This window comes from Nicotiana attenuata, chromosome 10 (genome assembly GCF_001879085.1).
Source record: "Nicotiana attenuata strain UT chromosome 10, NIATTr2, whole genome shotgun sequence".
NCBI classification, from domain to species: Eukaryota; Viridiplantae; Streptophyta; class Magnoliopsida; order Solanales; family Solanaceae; genus Nicotiana; species Nicotiana attenuata.
The window spans coordinates 28,572,583-28,584,820 of record NC_031998.1 but is presented as its reverse complement, the minus strand read 5'-3'; the positions used below and the strand labels follow the sequence as shown (position 1 = coordinate 28,584,820).

Below are 12,238 nucleotides of genomic sequence, written 5' to 3'. Positions count from 1 at the left end.
AAAAAAAAAAAAAAAAAAAAACGCATAAATTATCCGACCCGACCCATATTTAATACAGATAGAAAACGGGTTAACCGACGGATAATATGAATATGCATATTATCCATGGCTTCTTGAATATGATCACTTTTGAAAGAATTCTTAGTCCCCCAAACATGAGAAACCCCAAATTTCAGGCTTTACAAATGTAAAAGTTAAACCTATTAGTTATCCATTGGGTATCCATTTTCTAAGTGAATAATATGGTTCTTATCCATATTTGACCCATTTTTAAAAAGTTCACTATCCAACCCATATTTTAATGAATAATATGGGTGGATAATTATTTTCTTTTAACCATTTTGCCAACACTATCGCCAAAGTACAATATAAACAATATTTGAGAATCTGTTTTTTTTTTTTTTTTTTTTTTTTCCTTTGGAATTGAGGAATTCCTAGTACCACAATTTCCCCTGTTATAGTTTGACTTGTTATAATCCTGTTTTAGTCCATCTATTATTAGGCAAACTGAATGAACTTTCAGAATGCAGCTATACCTACAGCTCGGCAAACAGCTCGGCAGGTAGTGGTACTTTCTAGACATTTTAGACATGGTGAATAAAGAACACTATCTATGAACCTTCATAAGCTTTGTATCTGTATGGAGCAGCTACTGTATAGTTTTAGCAGTTTGTTAAGTCGTTTTAGCACAAAATATATAAATAATCTCTCATTAACTTGTTATCCCTTAGGAGCTTTTCCAATTCTTTACTCATTAGACTGAAACAATAATAATCTATCAGGCTTTGATTCGAAGTTAATCTTGATTAGATCTGCTACATAGTCAAAATATGTTACTAATAATTATCTGAAGCTATCAGGAACTTAATTTTAAACTAATATATCAAAAAAGAAAAAAGAAAAGGATCGTTATTTTAAACTGAAGCCCAGCACCTCAGCGCTTGAAAACTCCACAAAGCTTTCCCTTTATCAGTATTTGAGCTCAGCATGTATTTTCTCCGTGTTTCATGATTTTATGCTTACTTATTTTCAATAAACACAGAAAAAAACATTGGTTTGCTCACTTAATAGTGTGGTGGCACTGCTCCGCCAACGCAAAGAGAAATGATAAATATAGAATCATTATCCAACATAACAAGCTTATGAGATATTGCTATGTACAGGACTCTCATTTTACACCACAGAGAACGGACTGTCACAGGCATTTTCTCAACATGGTCAAGTTATCGAAGGTGCACAAATAACATAGGTTGAACTCTCTCTCAGATATAGCGTGAGTTAGCATCTTTAGTTTAACCTTGTTTTATTTGACAGCTAAAATTGTGATGGATAGAGTTTCAGACAAATCCAAGGGTTTTGGATTTGTCACTTATGCATCCGAAGATGAAGCCGAGAAGGCCTTGCAAGAAATGAACGGCAAGGTATGTCCATATTATCCTTCTATGTATTGTTGATGCGTACTTTTGATGTTCTTTGTCCATCATCTTTCTATGACGAATGTTGCAGCCTCTTAATGGGCGCGTTATTTTTGTGGACTACGCAAAGCCTAAAGCCGATTTTGGTGGGGGCATGCCAATAGCCAGAGGCCCCCCTGAACCACCAACAGAACAGCAAGTGTTGCTGCAGCCAAATTGTGTTATGAAAAAAAACACTCTGTGTCCTGCCAAAGTTGCAAGCCTTGCTCTTGCAAATGATTAATATGCAGAGAATTTGTTTTCTCTTTTGCCCAACGAAAAATTATACGAATATATTATAGGGATTATAAGCCATCTGCAGTCAAAATTGGTTGTATTTCAAGGATGAGTGCAAAATATGTTGCTGTTAATTGTAATGACTGACTGCAAGATTGGCTCAATATGAAAATCTTCTACTCCTTTTGTCTCAAACTATCTGTCATGATTTCTAAAAACAGTTGTCTCAATTTATTTGTCATTTTAGAAGTTCAAGACTAGCTTAACTATTTTTTTTTCCTATTCTACCCTTAATATTAATTATTCTTGAAGACTACAAAAACCTCAATTATAAAGTCAATATTAAATGAAGAGAGATTATATCTTAAGACATAAATAAGAGTAAAACAATAAAAAACCTCTCCTATTTAATATTTTCTTAAGGAGCGTGTAAAAGATAAATACCATAGATAATTTGAGACGGAGGGAGTACCATTATCTACATAAAATGTATATAATACTATTACAAGGAAAGATGTGCTTCGACCACCTTACCCACCAATAAAATTCACTTCTAGTTATTGTATCACCAACCTACCATCCAATTTATTGTCATATTACTCCTCTGCCTTTTTTTTTTCTTTCTAAATTGCCTAAAAATAGTAAGAAACCACTACATTCTACATTTTCACTTATTTTTATTTTCTCTCTTGTTTTACATCTGTTATCTACCCAAACAAAAGAAAGAACACCAAAAAGCCACAAAAATGAATATGCCAAATGCCACACACAAAACATCCAATGCCCCTTCTCTCTTCAACTTTCTCTCTTTCCTTTCACTTCTCATTTCCAAGAATTCTTTATACCTCTTCCTTCCTATTTCAGCCCTGTTAGATCCATTTGCCCTCTTACCCTCCAATGCCCTTTGCAAAATTACCAAACTCTCCCTACCGTTCAAGTGAGTTCCATCCACGTCCTCCACCTCCAAACTCACTTCCCTTACCTCCATCTCTCCTACTTCAGATCCACCGCACGTGACCACTATCTCGCACTGCACGTGACCTCTCTTCTGATCAGCGGTCAGGATTGAAGTAAACCGCACTTGCACTTCCCCAGTCAACCAATGACGTTGCACGGAAACAGGCTTGAAAGAAGAGAGGTTAATTGCTCGCCGTCCGATTGGAACAATCAAAATCCAACTCAGCGTCATATCTTCAATCAAATACGTACACGTTTCATCATCATTCGGGTGTTTGATCGTCGTTAAAATCACATCCTTTGGATCTATCATGTCAATTCTAAACGGCGAGCACTGAAACCAACTCGTCGTGGTTTCAGTCTTTTGCACTTTACTGAAAACTGCCTTATCCTTGTAGTGTATATCGACGGCTGAAATCAACTCTAGCGGCGGCGAAGACGAACGGTTTATAATATCAGAGGATGCATATGAATTCATCTCTCGGACATAGACGGACGAGCTCAACTGAATCCACTGTTTTCTACTCAGATCATATAAACATATATAGAAAAAGTAATAAAGGTTCAAATATATAGCATGGAGCATCCGCTTCAAATCCACTGACTCTAAATCGTGAATTTGCTTATCATCGGAAAGAGGAAGGGAGAAGGACTCCGCAAAGAAGGTGCGATGACCGCCGTTAGGGAAGGTGGAGATCACGTGACTGACGCGTGGAGTGTCGGTGGACGGCCAAGTGGAGTGGCATATACGTGACCATAAGTGGTTTTCGGAGGAAAGGTGGTGGAGGGAGGTGGAGGAACAGCTCGTAGAGGCTAGAGTTGGTCCGTCAAGGCGACTGAGGATATGATCTTCTATTATATCTGGATGCAAATCGGAAAATTTGGTGGCGCCGCCTTTCTCCGCCGTGGCCATGGTGATGGGCGTATAATTGGGAGAGGAAGTCATTTGCTTCGTTTCGGCTTCAGAAAAAGGACGCAGAGAAATGTGAATTTTGGCTTGTTGGGAGTTTGAAGTGTGTTTATTTATATAGGTATGTTAAAGGGAAACGTAAAGTGAAAATTTTCAAAGCGAAAATTTTCAATAAATTGGTTAGTCGTTGCTACTGCTGGACTTGTTGACTCTAGAGTCTTTTCCTTTAAAATTTCGTATATATACATAAAAATTAAAAAAAATCATATATAGTTGCCTACATTCAAGGTTTAGTTATCTTGGCCTTTGGGGCTTACGCTATAAAATGTACTCTTTCTCGTGAATCTATTTCTTTTTTGGTCCGTTCAAAAAAAATGACCTCTTTCAAAATTTGGTAACAATTTAGCTTAAACTTACAATTCTACCTTTAATGAGAAGCTTTTATAACCACACAAATACTCTGGGCCCCTTTTTGACACGTTTAGGATCACAAATTCCAAAAATCTTCATTTTTTCTTAAACTCCGTGCCCAGGTTCACATAAATTGGAACGGAGGAAAGTAAAATTTAAAGGAAAACTCGACTCAAAGGCAGCTTTCAAAGGCGGTCCTACTGTGGAAGCCAGTGGAAGGGGAATTACGTATACCCTTCATGAAAGTACTATAAGTACGTGGACCCCACATGCCGATCATTTATTTTCCTAATTTTATCCTCTAACCTATGATTTGAATGAACATTTAAATCTTATAAAACTAAGCTAATATTGATCACCAAAAAGTCCACATCATAATTCTTCATGCTGATTCTGGTTTTGTTCTAACCCCTTTTTTTAATACCCTACTTGCGTTACCCTCATTCTTTCATAAAAATTTATAGAATAAAGGAATTTATCATATAATAAGAGCTAAAGTATATAACAAAATCACAACACTGAGGTCAAACTCGAACTAAGGAATATATATATAAAATATATATATGATATCTTAAAGTCATGTTCGACGTGCATCGCACTGTAAATAACTGTGTTCAAAACATATGAGCTTAATTGGTACGTAAACCCTATGTTGGTACTGGAAATGACATCGATTTTTCCGATGAAGGTATGAAGAAGGAGAAAGAAGATAAGAAGGAGAAAGAAGATGTCTGAAGAAATGTATTCCCTAGGTTACACGTTTGGTTTATGTCTGAAGAAGGGTGTATATGTTATTGGGTCAGATTTTTGGACTTGGTCTCAATCTCAAACGGGCCACATTTATTTGGACTCATTTCTACATCAAATGGGCCTTGCAGACTCAGTTATTTCATTGGCCCATTCTGGAGACAAATCAAATGCTACAGGATAGATATTTTACATAGTAGAAGGAATTATTCTTTTGTAAATATTCCTTTAGTCTGTTATAGAGTTTGTTACAATAGCTGTCAGAAATAAGCTAGTAGAATACTGCCACTTGGCAATAAATTTTTAGACTAGATTCTATTATTTTTGTATATATACTCTACACTGTACAAAGAAATACACACCGAAAATTTCCAAAGTCTCTTCTCCTTTATTCTCTTCACCCTACTTCATGATTTTTTTAATTCTTTAATTGTTTATTGGGCGGTTTTTGGTGATATTTTAATCTAATGAGCGTTGAACCATGTTAGTTCATGTATTTCATTGTCCGTGACAATTCTGAGTTCACATATTTCAACTTGGCTCCTTTAGTTTACTTTTGACCCATTGGCTTTGAACACTGATTCGAGTTTTTCTTTAACTCCCGTTTGTCAAAAATTTTGGCTTCATTTTAAAAAAAATAATAATTAAAAAATTTGTTTGTTTACGAAATATGATCATATTTTGGGGGAAAAAATTCAAAAAAAATCAAGTTACGGGGTGAAATTTTTTTTTCCGCTCACAAAACTTCAATTTTTTTTTCAAATAAAACACATGTCCAAACACAACTTCAAAAACTCTTTTTTCAAGTTTCAATCAAATCTATGTTCAAACGCTAGCTTAATTTCTGCGGTTATATTGCAGTATTTCACGGCTGGCAGTGACAGATATATGAATAGTTAAATAAAGGATGACTTCTCACTTAAGATTATGGCTGTCCAACGGGACGGGCCGGCCCGTCCCGTCCCGCGTCCCGTCCCGGTCCCGTCCCGTCCCGTCCCGTCCCGTCCCGTCCCGCTTCAAGTTAAATGGGATGGGCCAATGTTAAACGGGACACGGGATGGGACGAGACGGCCATTTCGTCCCGTTTGTCCCGTCCCGTTTCGTCCCGTCCCGTCCCGTCCCGTCCCGCGTCCCGTCCCGCGTCCCGCCAGTTTTTTTTTTTTTTTAAAAACTATCCGTTGGGCAACGGCTTAAATGGCAAAAATAGCCGTTGCCAACGGTCCAAACAGCCCCTACACCCCCCAAAACACCCCTACCCCCCCTCCCCCCCAAACTTTTAATATAACCCCTAAGTTTATTAAATTACACTTTAGCCCTATTTTCTACTATAAATACCCCCCATTCTTCTTTATTTTTTCCCACAAAAAATCAATCGTCTCTCTCAAATCTCTTACATTCTAATATTCTATCTATATTCTATATTATTCTCTCAATTTTGTTACTATCAAGTATCAAGTATCAACTATCAAGTATCAAGTGATATCTTTCAAGTTTCAACTTTCAAGTATTTGGGCAAATTTTTTGGAGCAACTTTCAAGCTTCAAATTAATTCGTCAAGTATTTGGAGCAATATTTCGGGCAATTTCTTCAAGTTTCAATATTTAATCACGGTGCACTCGTTCCATCTCCTAATTTTAATATATAATTTTTGCGTATCATTTTAGTGCTTAATTTTTGTGTTTACTTTACGTGTTATATTTTCGTATTTCATTTGTGTGTTTAATATTTGTGTTAGCTTTTTTAATTTAGTTTCGTATTTAAATTATGGCACCTAAAAATGTATTTGGTATTTTTAAAAAAAGTAGTAAAAAAAGTAGTAAAGGTGAAAGTCGTAGTAATCCTAATCCTAACCCTTCTCCTAGACCCCCTAGAGTTAGAAAGCATATTGATGAAATGACTCATGTTGATGAAACTTCATTTTCTCAACCCCCCACATTTTATGATGTTCATGTCGGAGAACAATTAGATCATGAAACTTTACAAAGACAATTTGGCAATGATATTTTTTTGAGGATGAAGAAAATGAGGATGAAGAAAATGAGGAAGAAGAATTAGATGAAACACCCACTAGTCCCGCAACACAAGCTCCAACTCAGAGTCAATCTCAGTCTGGAGCTTTACCCCCTGTACCCCCTGTAAGGGGTAAGCCTAAGGTTGAACGTCCCAAAACATCACTTGTATGGAAATTTTTTAAACATGATAAAGTCAATCATCGTGCTATCTGTGAAAAATGTAAGCAACAATTTGCACACTCAGTAAGTGGTGGGACGGGGGGTTTAACTAGACACTTAAGAAGTGCTCACAAAGATTTATGGATACAAGCTAACATAGAAGCCGGAAAAATTATAGATCCTACCATCAGTTCTGGCACTCCTAGTGGATCTGGTTCTAATCAAATTCAACAACAACTTGACCCTGCTTCTGGTCATGTTTTACGCAAATATAACAAAGATAGAGATCGTGAGAACTTAGCGAAAATGGTGGCTGTCTGTGGCTTACCTTTTACTTTTCCTTCTCACCCTGCTTTTGTGCATTATATACAAGAAACTTATAACCCTGCTTTTCAAGGTTTTCCTAAGATCACGGTTAGAAATGATGTTTTTAAATTTCAAACTGAATATCTTCAGTATATTCGTTGTGTATTTTTTCACTTAGATTGTAAAGTGTCTATCACATCTGATATAGGTCGTAGTCCTAATGGTTGTGATTATTTAACTGTTACATGTCATTGGGTTGATCATCACTGGAACTTGCAAAAACGTATTATTGGTTATAAATTTGTTGATTCAAAACACACTGGAGCATTATATTGCAACTACTGTTCTACAAATACTTAATTTTTATGGACTCGTTAATAAAGTTCTAACTATCACCTTAGATAATGCTTCTGCTAACACAACCGCGGCAAATAGCTTAAAATCTAGACTTTGTCCAATTAATCCAACAATTTTTCATGTTAGATGTGCATGCCATATTTTTAACTTGGTTGTAAAAGATGGTCTTAATTTATTTTCTGATGCTTGTAGTAAAATACAACATGCTTGTGGCTATATTTTTCGTGCTCATAAACAAAGTAGAATTCGGGAATTTGCTCAACAATGTGCGAGTGCTGGCCTTCCATTTAGAAAAGTTCCAAAAGATGTTGTACTAGGTGGAATTCTACTTATGAAATGCTTACAGTTGCTTATGATTATCGGGTGCCCATCTAAAAGGTATTTAATATGCATAATGCTTACCCTGTTAATCAAATTGTTGATTCTGATTGGGATGAGATCAGAGAGCTTACTAAATTTTTAGAAAAATATTATTGCTACAAAATAATTTTCTGGTATATATTATCCTACTATTACACAAATATTATGGTATATTTGTGGAATTTCTATTGTATTTGGTAAGTATAAAAAAATCCAACTTATGCACCAGCCATTAAAGAGAATGATTTTAAAATTTAAAAAGTATTTTTTCCCTATTCGAAGTTTATTTAATTCTACACTACTTAACCCATCTTTAAAACTAAGAGGTGCAAAGGGACTTGTTCGTAAAATTTATGAGATTTAGAAATTCAAGAAAATGAACAACCATCTCTCGAAAACTGCCAAGCTAGCAATATATTCTTATGCTAGATCAATATTTGATAAATATAAATCTATGGATACAACTAGTACTGAAACTGCTCCTTCTACTTCTAAGTCTGGAGCAGAAGTTTTATGGGAAGATATGGATGATATAACAGGTTTTGATTCCTCTATTGATGATGAACTTGATTCTTATCTTAATCAAGATTGGAAAATATTAAAGACGAAGAAGGCAAGGAACAACTTTTGTCATGGTGGAGGGAGCTGGCAAGGGCTTTTTTCCAACACTTTCAATTATGGCCCCAGATATCCTGGCTATTCAAGCATCATCAGTAGCATCGGATAGTGCTTTTAGCGCGGCAAGATTTCAAATTAGAGATCATAGACATTCATTAGCGGAGGACAGTCTAGAGATTTCCGTCTTATTCAGAGATTGGATTAATTCAGAAAGAAGAAATCTTGGTTTTGAAAAACTAACCACTAGGGAAGAAGAAGAATACAATGAGATACTTACCACTGGGAGCGATGACGGCATGGAGCTCATGGAACATCAATCAACATTGCCAATTCCAGTAGAATGTCCAAGAGATATTATTGATAAGTTACAAAGAAGCTATATAGGAGCTTACAAATATTAGTATGATAATTTGTAATTGGCTACTAAGAGGCCTAGTTCAAACAGAACCCTTCCTAGAAGGTGGCTGCGTAGAATAGGTGCTCTTCAAAAGAATTATATTTGTATTTGAAATTTGAAAGTTCTATTAATAAAATAAAAGGCTCTAAGCGATGAATTATTTTTATGAATTGTCTTAGTTACTTAATAGTTAATACTTTGAAATTATATTAAATAAATTATAACTCTATTATAAATTTATATTTACTAGATTATTTCATTACAAGTCTTTTGTTTTAATATTTTATAATTCTTTACTTAGTTTTCTAATTTTCTTTTTAACATACTAACATAGTAACATTTAAGTTTATTAAATAAGTCAAAAATCTAGCCGTTGCAAACTTTAAAAACATAGTAATTTTCAAAAAACTAGACGTTTTTTTATTTAAAAAAATACACTTAAGGCCCACGAACCCGTCCCGTCCCGTCCCGTTCTGTCCCGTCCCATCCCGTCCCATCCCGTTTGTTAGCGGGACGGGATGGGACGACCGTTTCGTCCCGTTTGTCCCGTCCCGTTTCGTCCCGTCCCGCCACCGTCCCGCTTAAATGTCGTCCCTTCCCGTCCCGTCCCGTTAATTTCGTCCCGTCCCGTCCCGTTGGACAGCCATACTTAAGATTAAGATCAGTGGGTTTTTGAAAACTAATACTTGGTGAGAATGGCGAATCCAGGTTGACCTTGACAATTAGTATAATTTATATGACATTCCCGTGCTAAATATGTAGCACTTATTCTAATTAAATTATTTTCTCAAGTCAATTATTTAGATTCTTTAATATTATGATCACAATAATCTTAAAAAAGATTTCTCGACAAATTCAATGATCTTTAAATTAATATGGGTAGTAAGGTGATCCTTGACTTGTTAACCTACTATCACAACTTGTTTTAAGTTAATCTCTTGGTTAACATAAGCTGGAAAAGTAGGTTAAGTAAATAACCGGTCATTAAAAAATCCAAGTCTTTAGTTTATATATCAAGCCGTATAGTTTATGAATTTTTTATTTTTCTTATTGTGGTCTTGACGTCACGATATATTTCTACTTGTAGGTGATTGATCAATTAATATCACCATGAATGTGAAAGCTTGAAATTGATTCCACCCCCCTCCCCCCCACAAAAAAAAAAAAAAAAAAAAAAAAAAAAAAAAAAAGACGATGTTAACAGCAGCTGAAAGAGAGTGCAGCTTTTGGTTAGGTTGGAAAGAGGTCGGAGTCTACAATACAGCAATTGGTTAATTTTGCAAATGAAACCCGAGGCGATTTCAAGTCGTTTTCTATTTTTAAATTTAATCATGTCATTTGTCTCAACATATTAATTACTACTTTTTAGGTTCTTTTGTATTTACAGCTTTTCACAACTTGTTAGTAGACAATGTTATATTGCTAATGAATGGCCTTATCTTCATGGGTAAAGCTACAACTACGGTATACTAACAATTGAAAGATTCTTATAGTCGTCTAATATATGTTTACTAGTTAATTTGTCCTCGCTTCGTGTGGTTTTTAAGATTAATTACATATAAGTTTATTGATATCCTCATATTTTTATCAAATAATATTATATCTGTATCTCAAGAGCATTTAATGAATTATCACAAAAACAGTACTCTTTAACAATTTTATCTTTTGTATATTCTGCAACTGCAACATTATCATTGTACCTTATTAATCTAACTAATTAACTTGGATTTGTATTAAATAAGCCCTTAGTAAAACCCTCACTATCAACTATCAAGAAGTTTTTCGCTGCAAATAAAAATTAAACGCAACTTTTAGTTTTATATATACATGGGATATAATTTTGTATTTTATGATATTACATTAATTTCAATAATACTATATATAAAAAGAAATCTATTAACATGTCTTTTGGTATTGGTTGCATAAAAAGTTGGAGATAAGTTTATGTTAAGAAATGAATTGACCAATGAGTTACCTCAAAGACAAAATGAAACGTAGTATTCCTCTTCAATTATATACTCAAACAACTCGTATAACAGTAAATGACAAATATAAAATTTTTCCTCAATTTTTCAATAACAAAGTTGAAGTCCTTTCTCAACTCTTCCCCTAAATAATACCCCAAACATGGCAAGCAAGTACCTAGACAATTTGTAATATTAAAATACAAAACTGAAAATAGTGTGCATCACCAAGTTAATTTCTTTCGCCGTTTCCATGCATATCCTATGTTTCAGCGCCTGCACATTTATATAATTTTCATGAAAATCATATTCTCAAAAAAATCAGTCATAGTGAAGGAATATCTTGAAATTGATTTGATCTTTGTAAAAGTCATATGACAACTTGAGATTAGACGACGTTTACATAAATGAGAGATAGAGGAAATATACGGTGATAAAAAGACGGAGAAAAACATGGGATGATAGGAAGGGTTACTACATATTATAACATCAAAACTAAATAATTGCATTGCATGGTTACCTGTTAGCCAAATCCATAAGCTTTAATATCTGCAAGAAGACAAAATAAAGCAAAAGCAGAAAGTAACTAACATATATTTAATTATCTTTTTGCAGAAAGTATATATGATGAGGTAAGTGGTACTAGAGAAATGGAATATAAATTACTTTACTTACTACCATTATTTTTAAAATAATTACAATCATTGCATAAGTTTTCATTTTTATGGTTGAACTATGTCACGACCCGGAATTTTTACCGTTGGGATCCTGATTGTGCCTACATTTCACTTGCTAGGCAAGCCAACGTTAGAATAATTTACTTCTTTTAACCCTTTAAATGACGACATTAATAACGAACTGAAATAACAGATATGTTCTAAGTAAAAATGCGGAAATTAAACCAGCCAAACGTCTATTACAATTCCCTGAACTTGGTATCACAAGTGCACGAGCTTCTAAATTAATACATATAAAGGATTGGAATGAGTACTGTCATGACCCTAAACCCAAACCCGGTCGTGATGGCACCTCTCGTGAAGACAAGGCCAGCCGACACACTTTCAATTCACTTTAAGCAATTAGAATAATAAATAATAAGCCGTTAATAGAAATAAAATCCCAAAATAACAGTATAAGTTGCGGAATTAAAAACCAACACAGCCCGATATCTGGGTGTCACCAGTCATGAGCATCTAAAACAATACTACAAGTCTGAAAGTCTGCTCCACTACTACATAACTGAATTAGAAAGGAAATAAGATAGAGGGAGATTTTACTGGGCTGCGAATCGCCGGGAAATCTGCTGGACAGCTCTCAACCCTCGCTAGCAGGACCTGTAGCGCCCGAAT

At 34.9% G+C, this 12,238-nt stretch overlaps 2 protein-coding genes across 2 annotated transcripts in view; one reads left to right on the top strand and one right to left on the bottom strand.

Annotated features, from left to right (window-relative positions):
• The window catches only part of LOC109233202 (glycine-rich RNA-binding protein 4, mitochondrial-like), a gene marked incomplete in the record, with an annotated part of 5,226 nt that extends 3,294 nt beyond the window's left edge, over positions 1-1,932 (top strand). Inside the window, 3 exon segments of the mRNA XM_019398986.1 lie at positions 1,164-1,232; positions 1,315-1,421; positions 1,507-1,932. Coding sequence (XP_019254531.1) covers positions 1,164-1,232; positions 1,315-1,421; positions 1,507-1,698 — 368 coding nt within the window.
• On the bottom strand, positions 2,276-3,829 carry LOC109233201 (probable F-box protein At1g60180). The gene has a single exon (XM_019398985.1). The coding sequence runs from the start codon at positions 3,592-3,594 to the stop codon at positions 2,395-2,397; it is 1,200 nt and encodes a 399-aa protein (XP_019254530.1). The 5' UTR covers positions 3,595-3,829; the 3' UTR covers positions 2,276-2,394.

Coding starts and splice junctions, on each gene's coding strand:
- LOC109233201 (XM_019398985.1), bottom strand. CDS start 3,594: ATGACTTCCTCTCCCAATTATACGCCCATCACCATGGCCACGGCGGAG.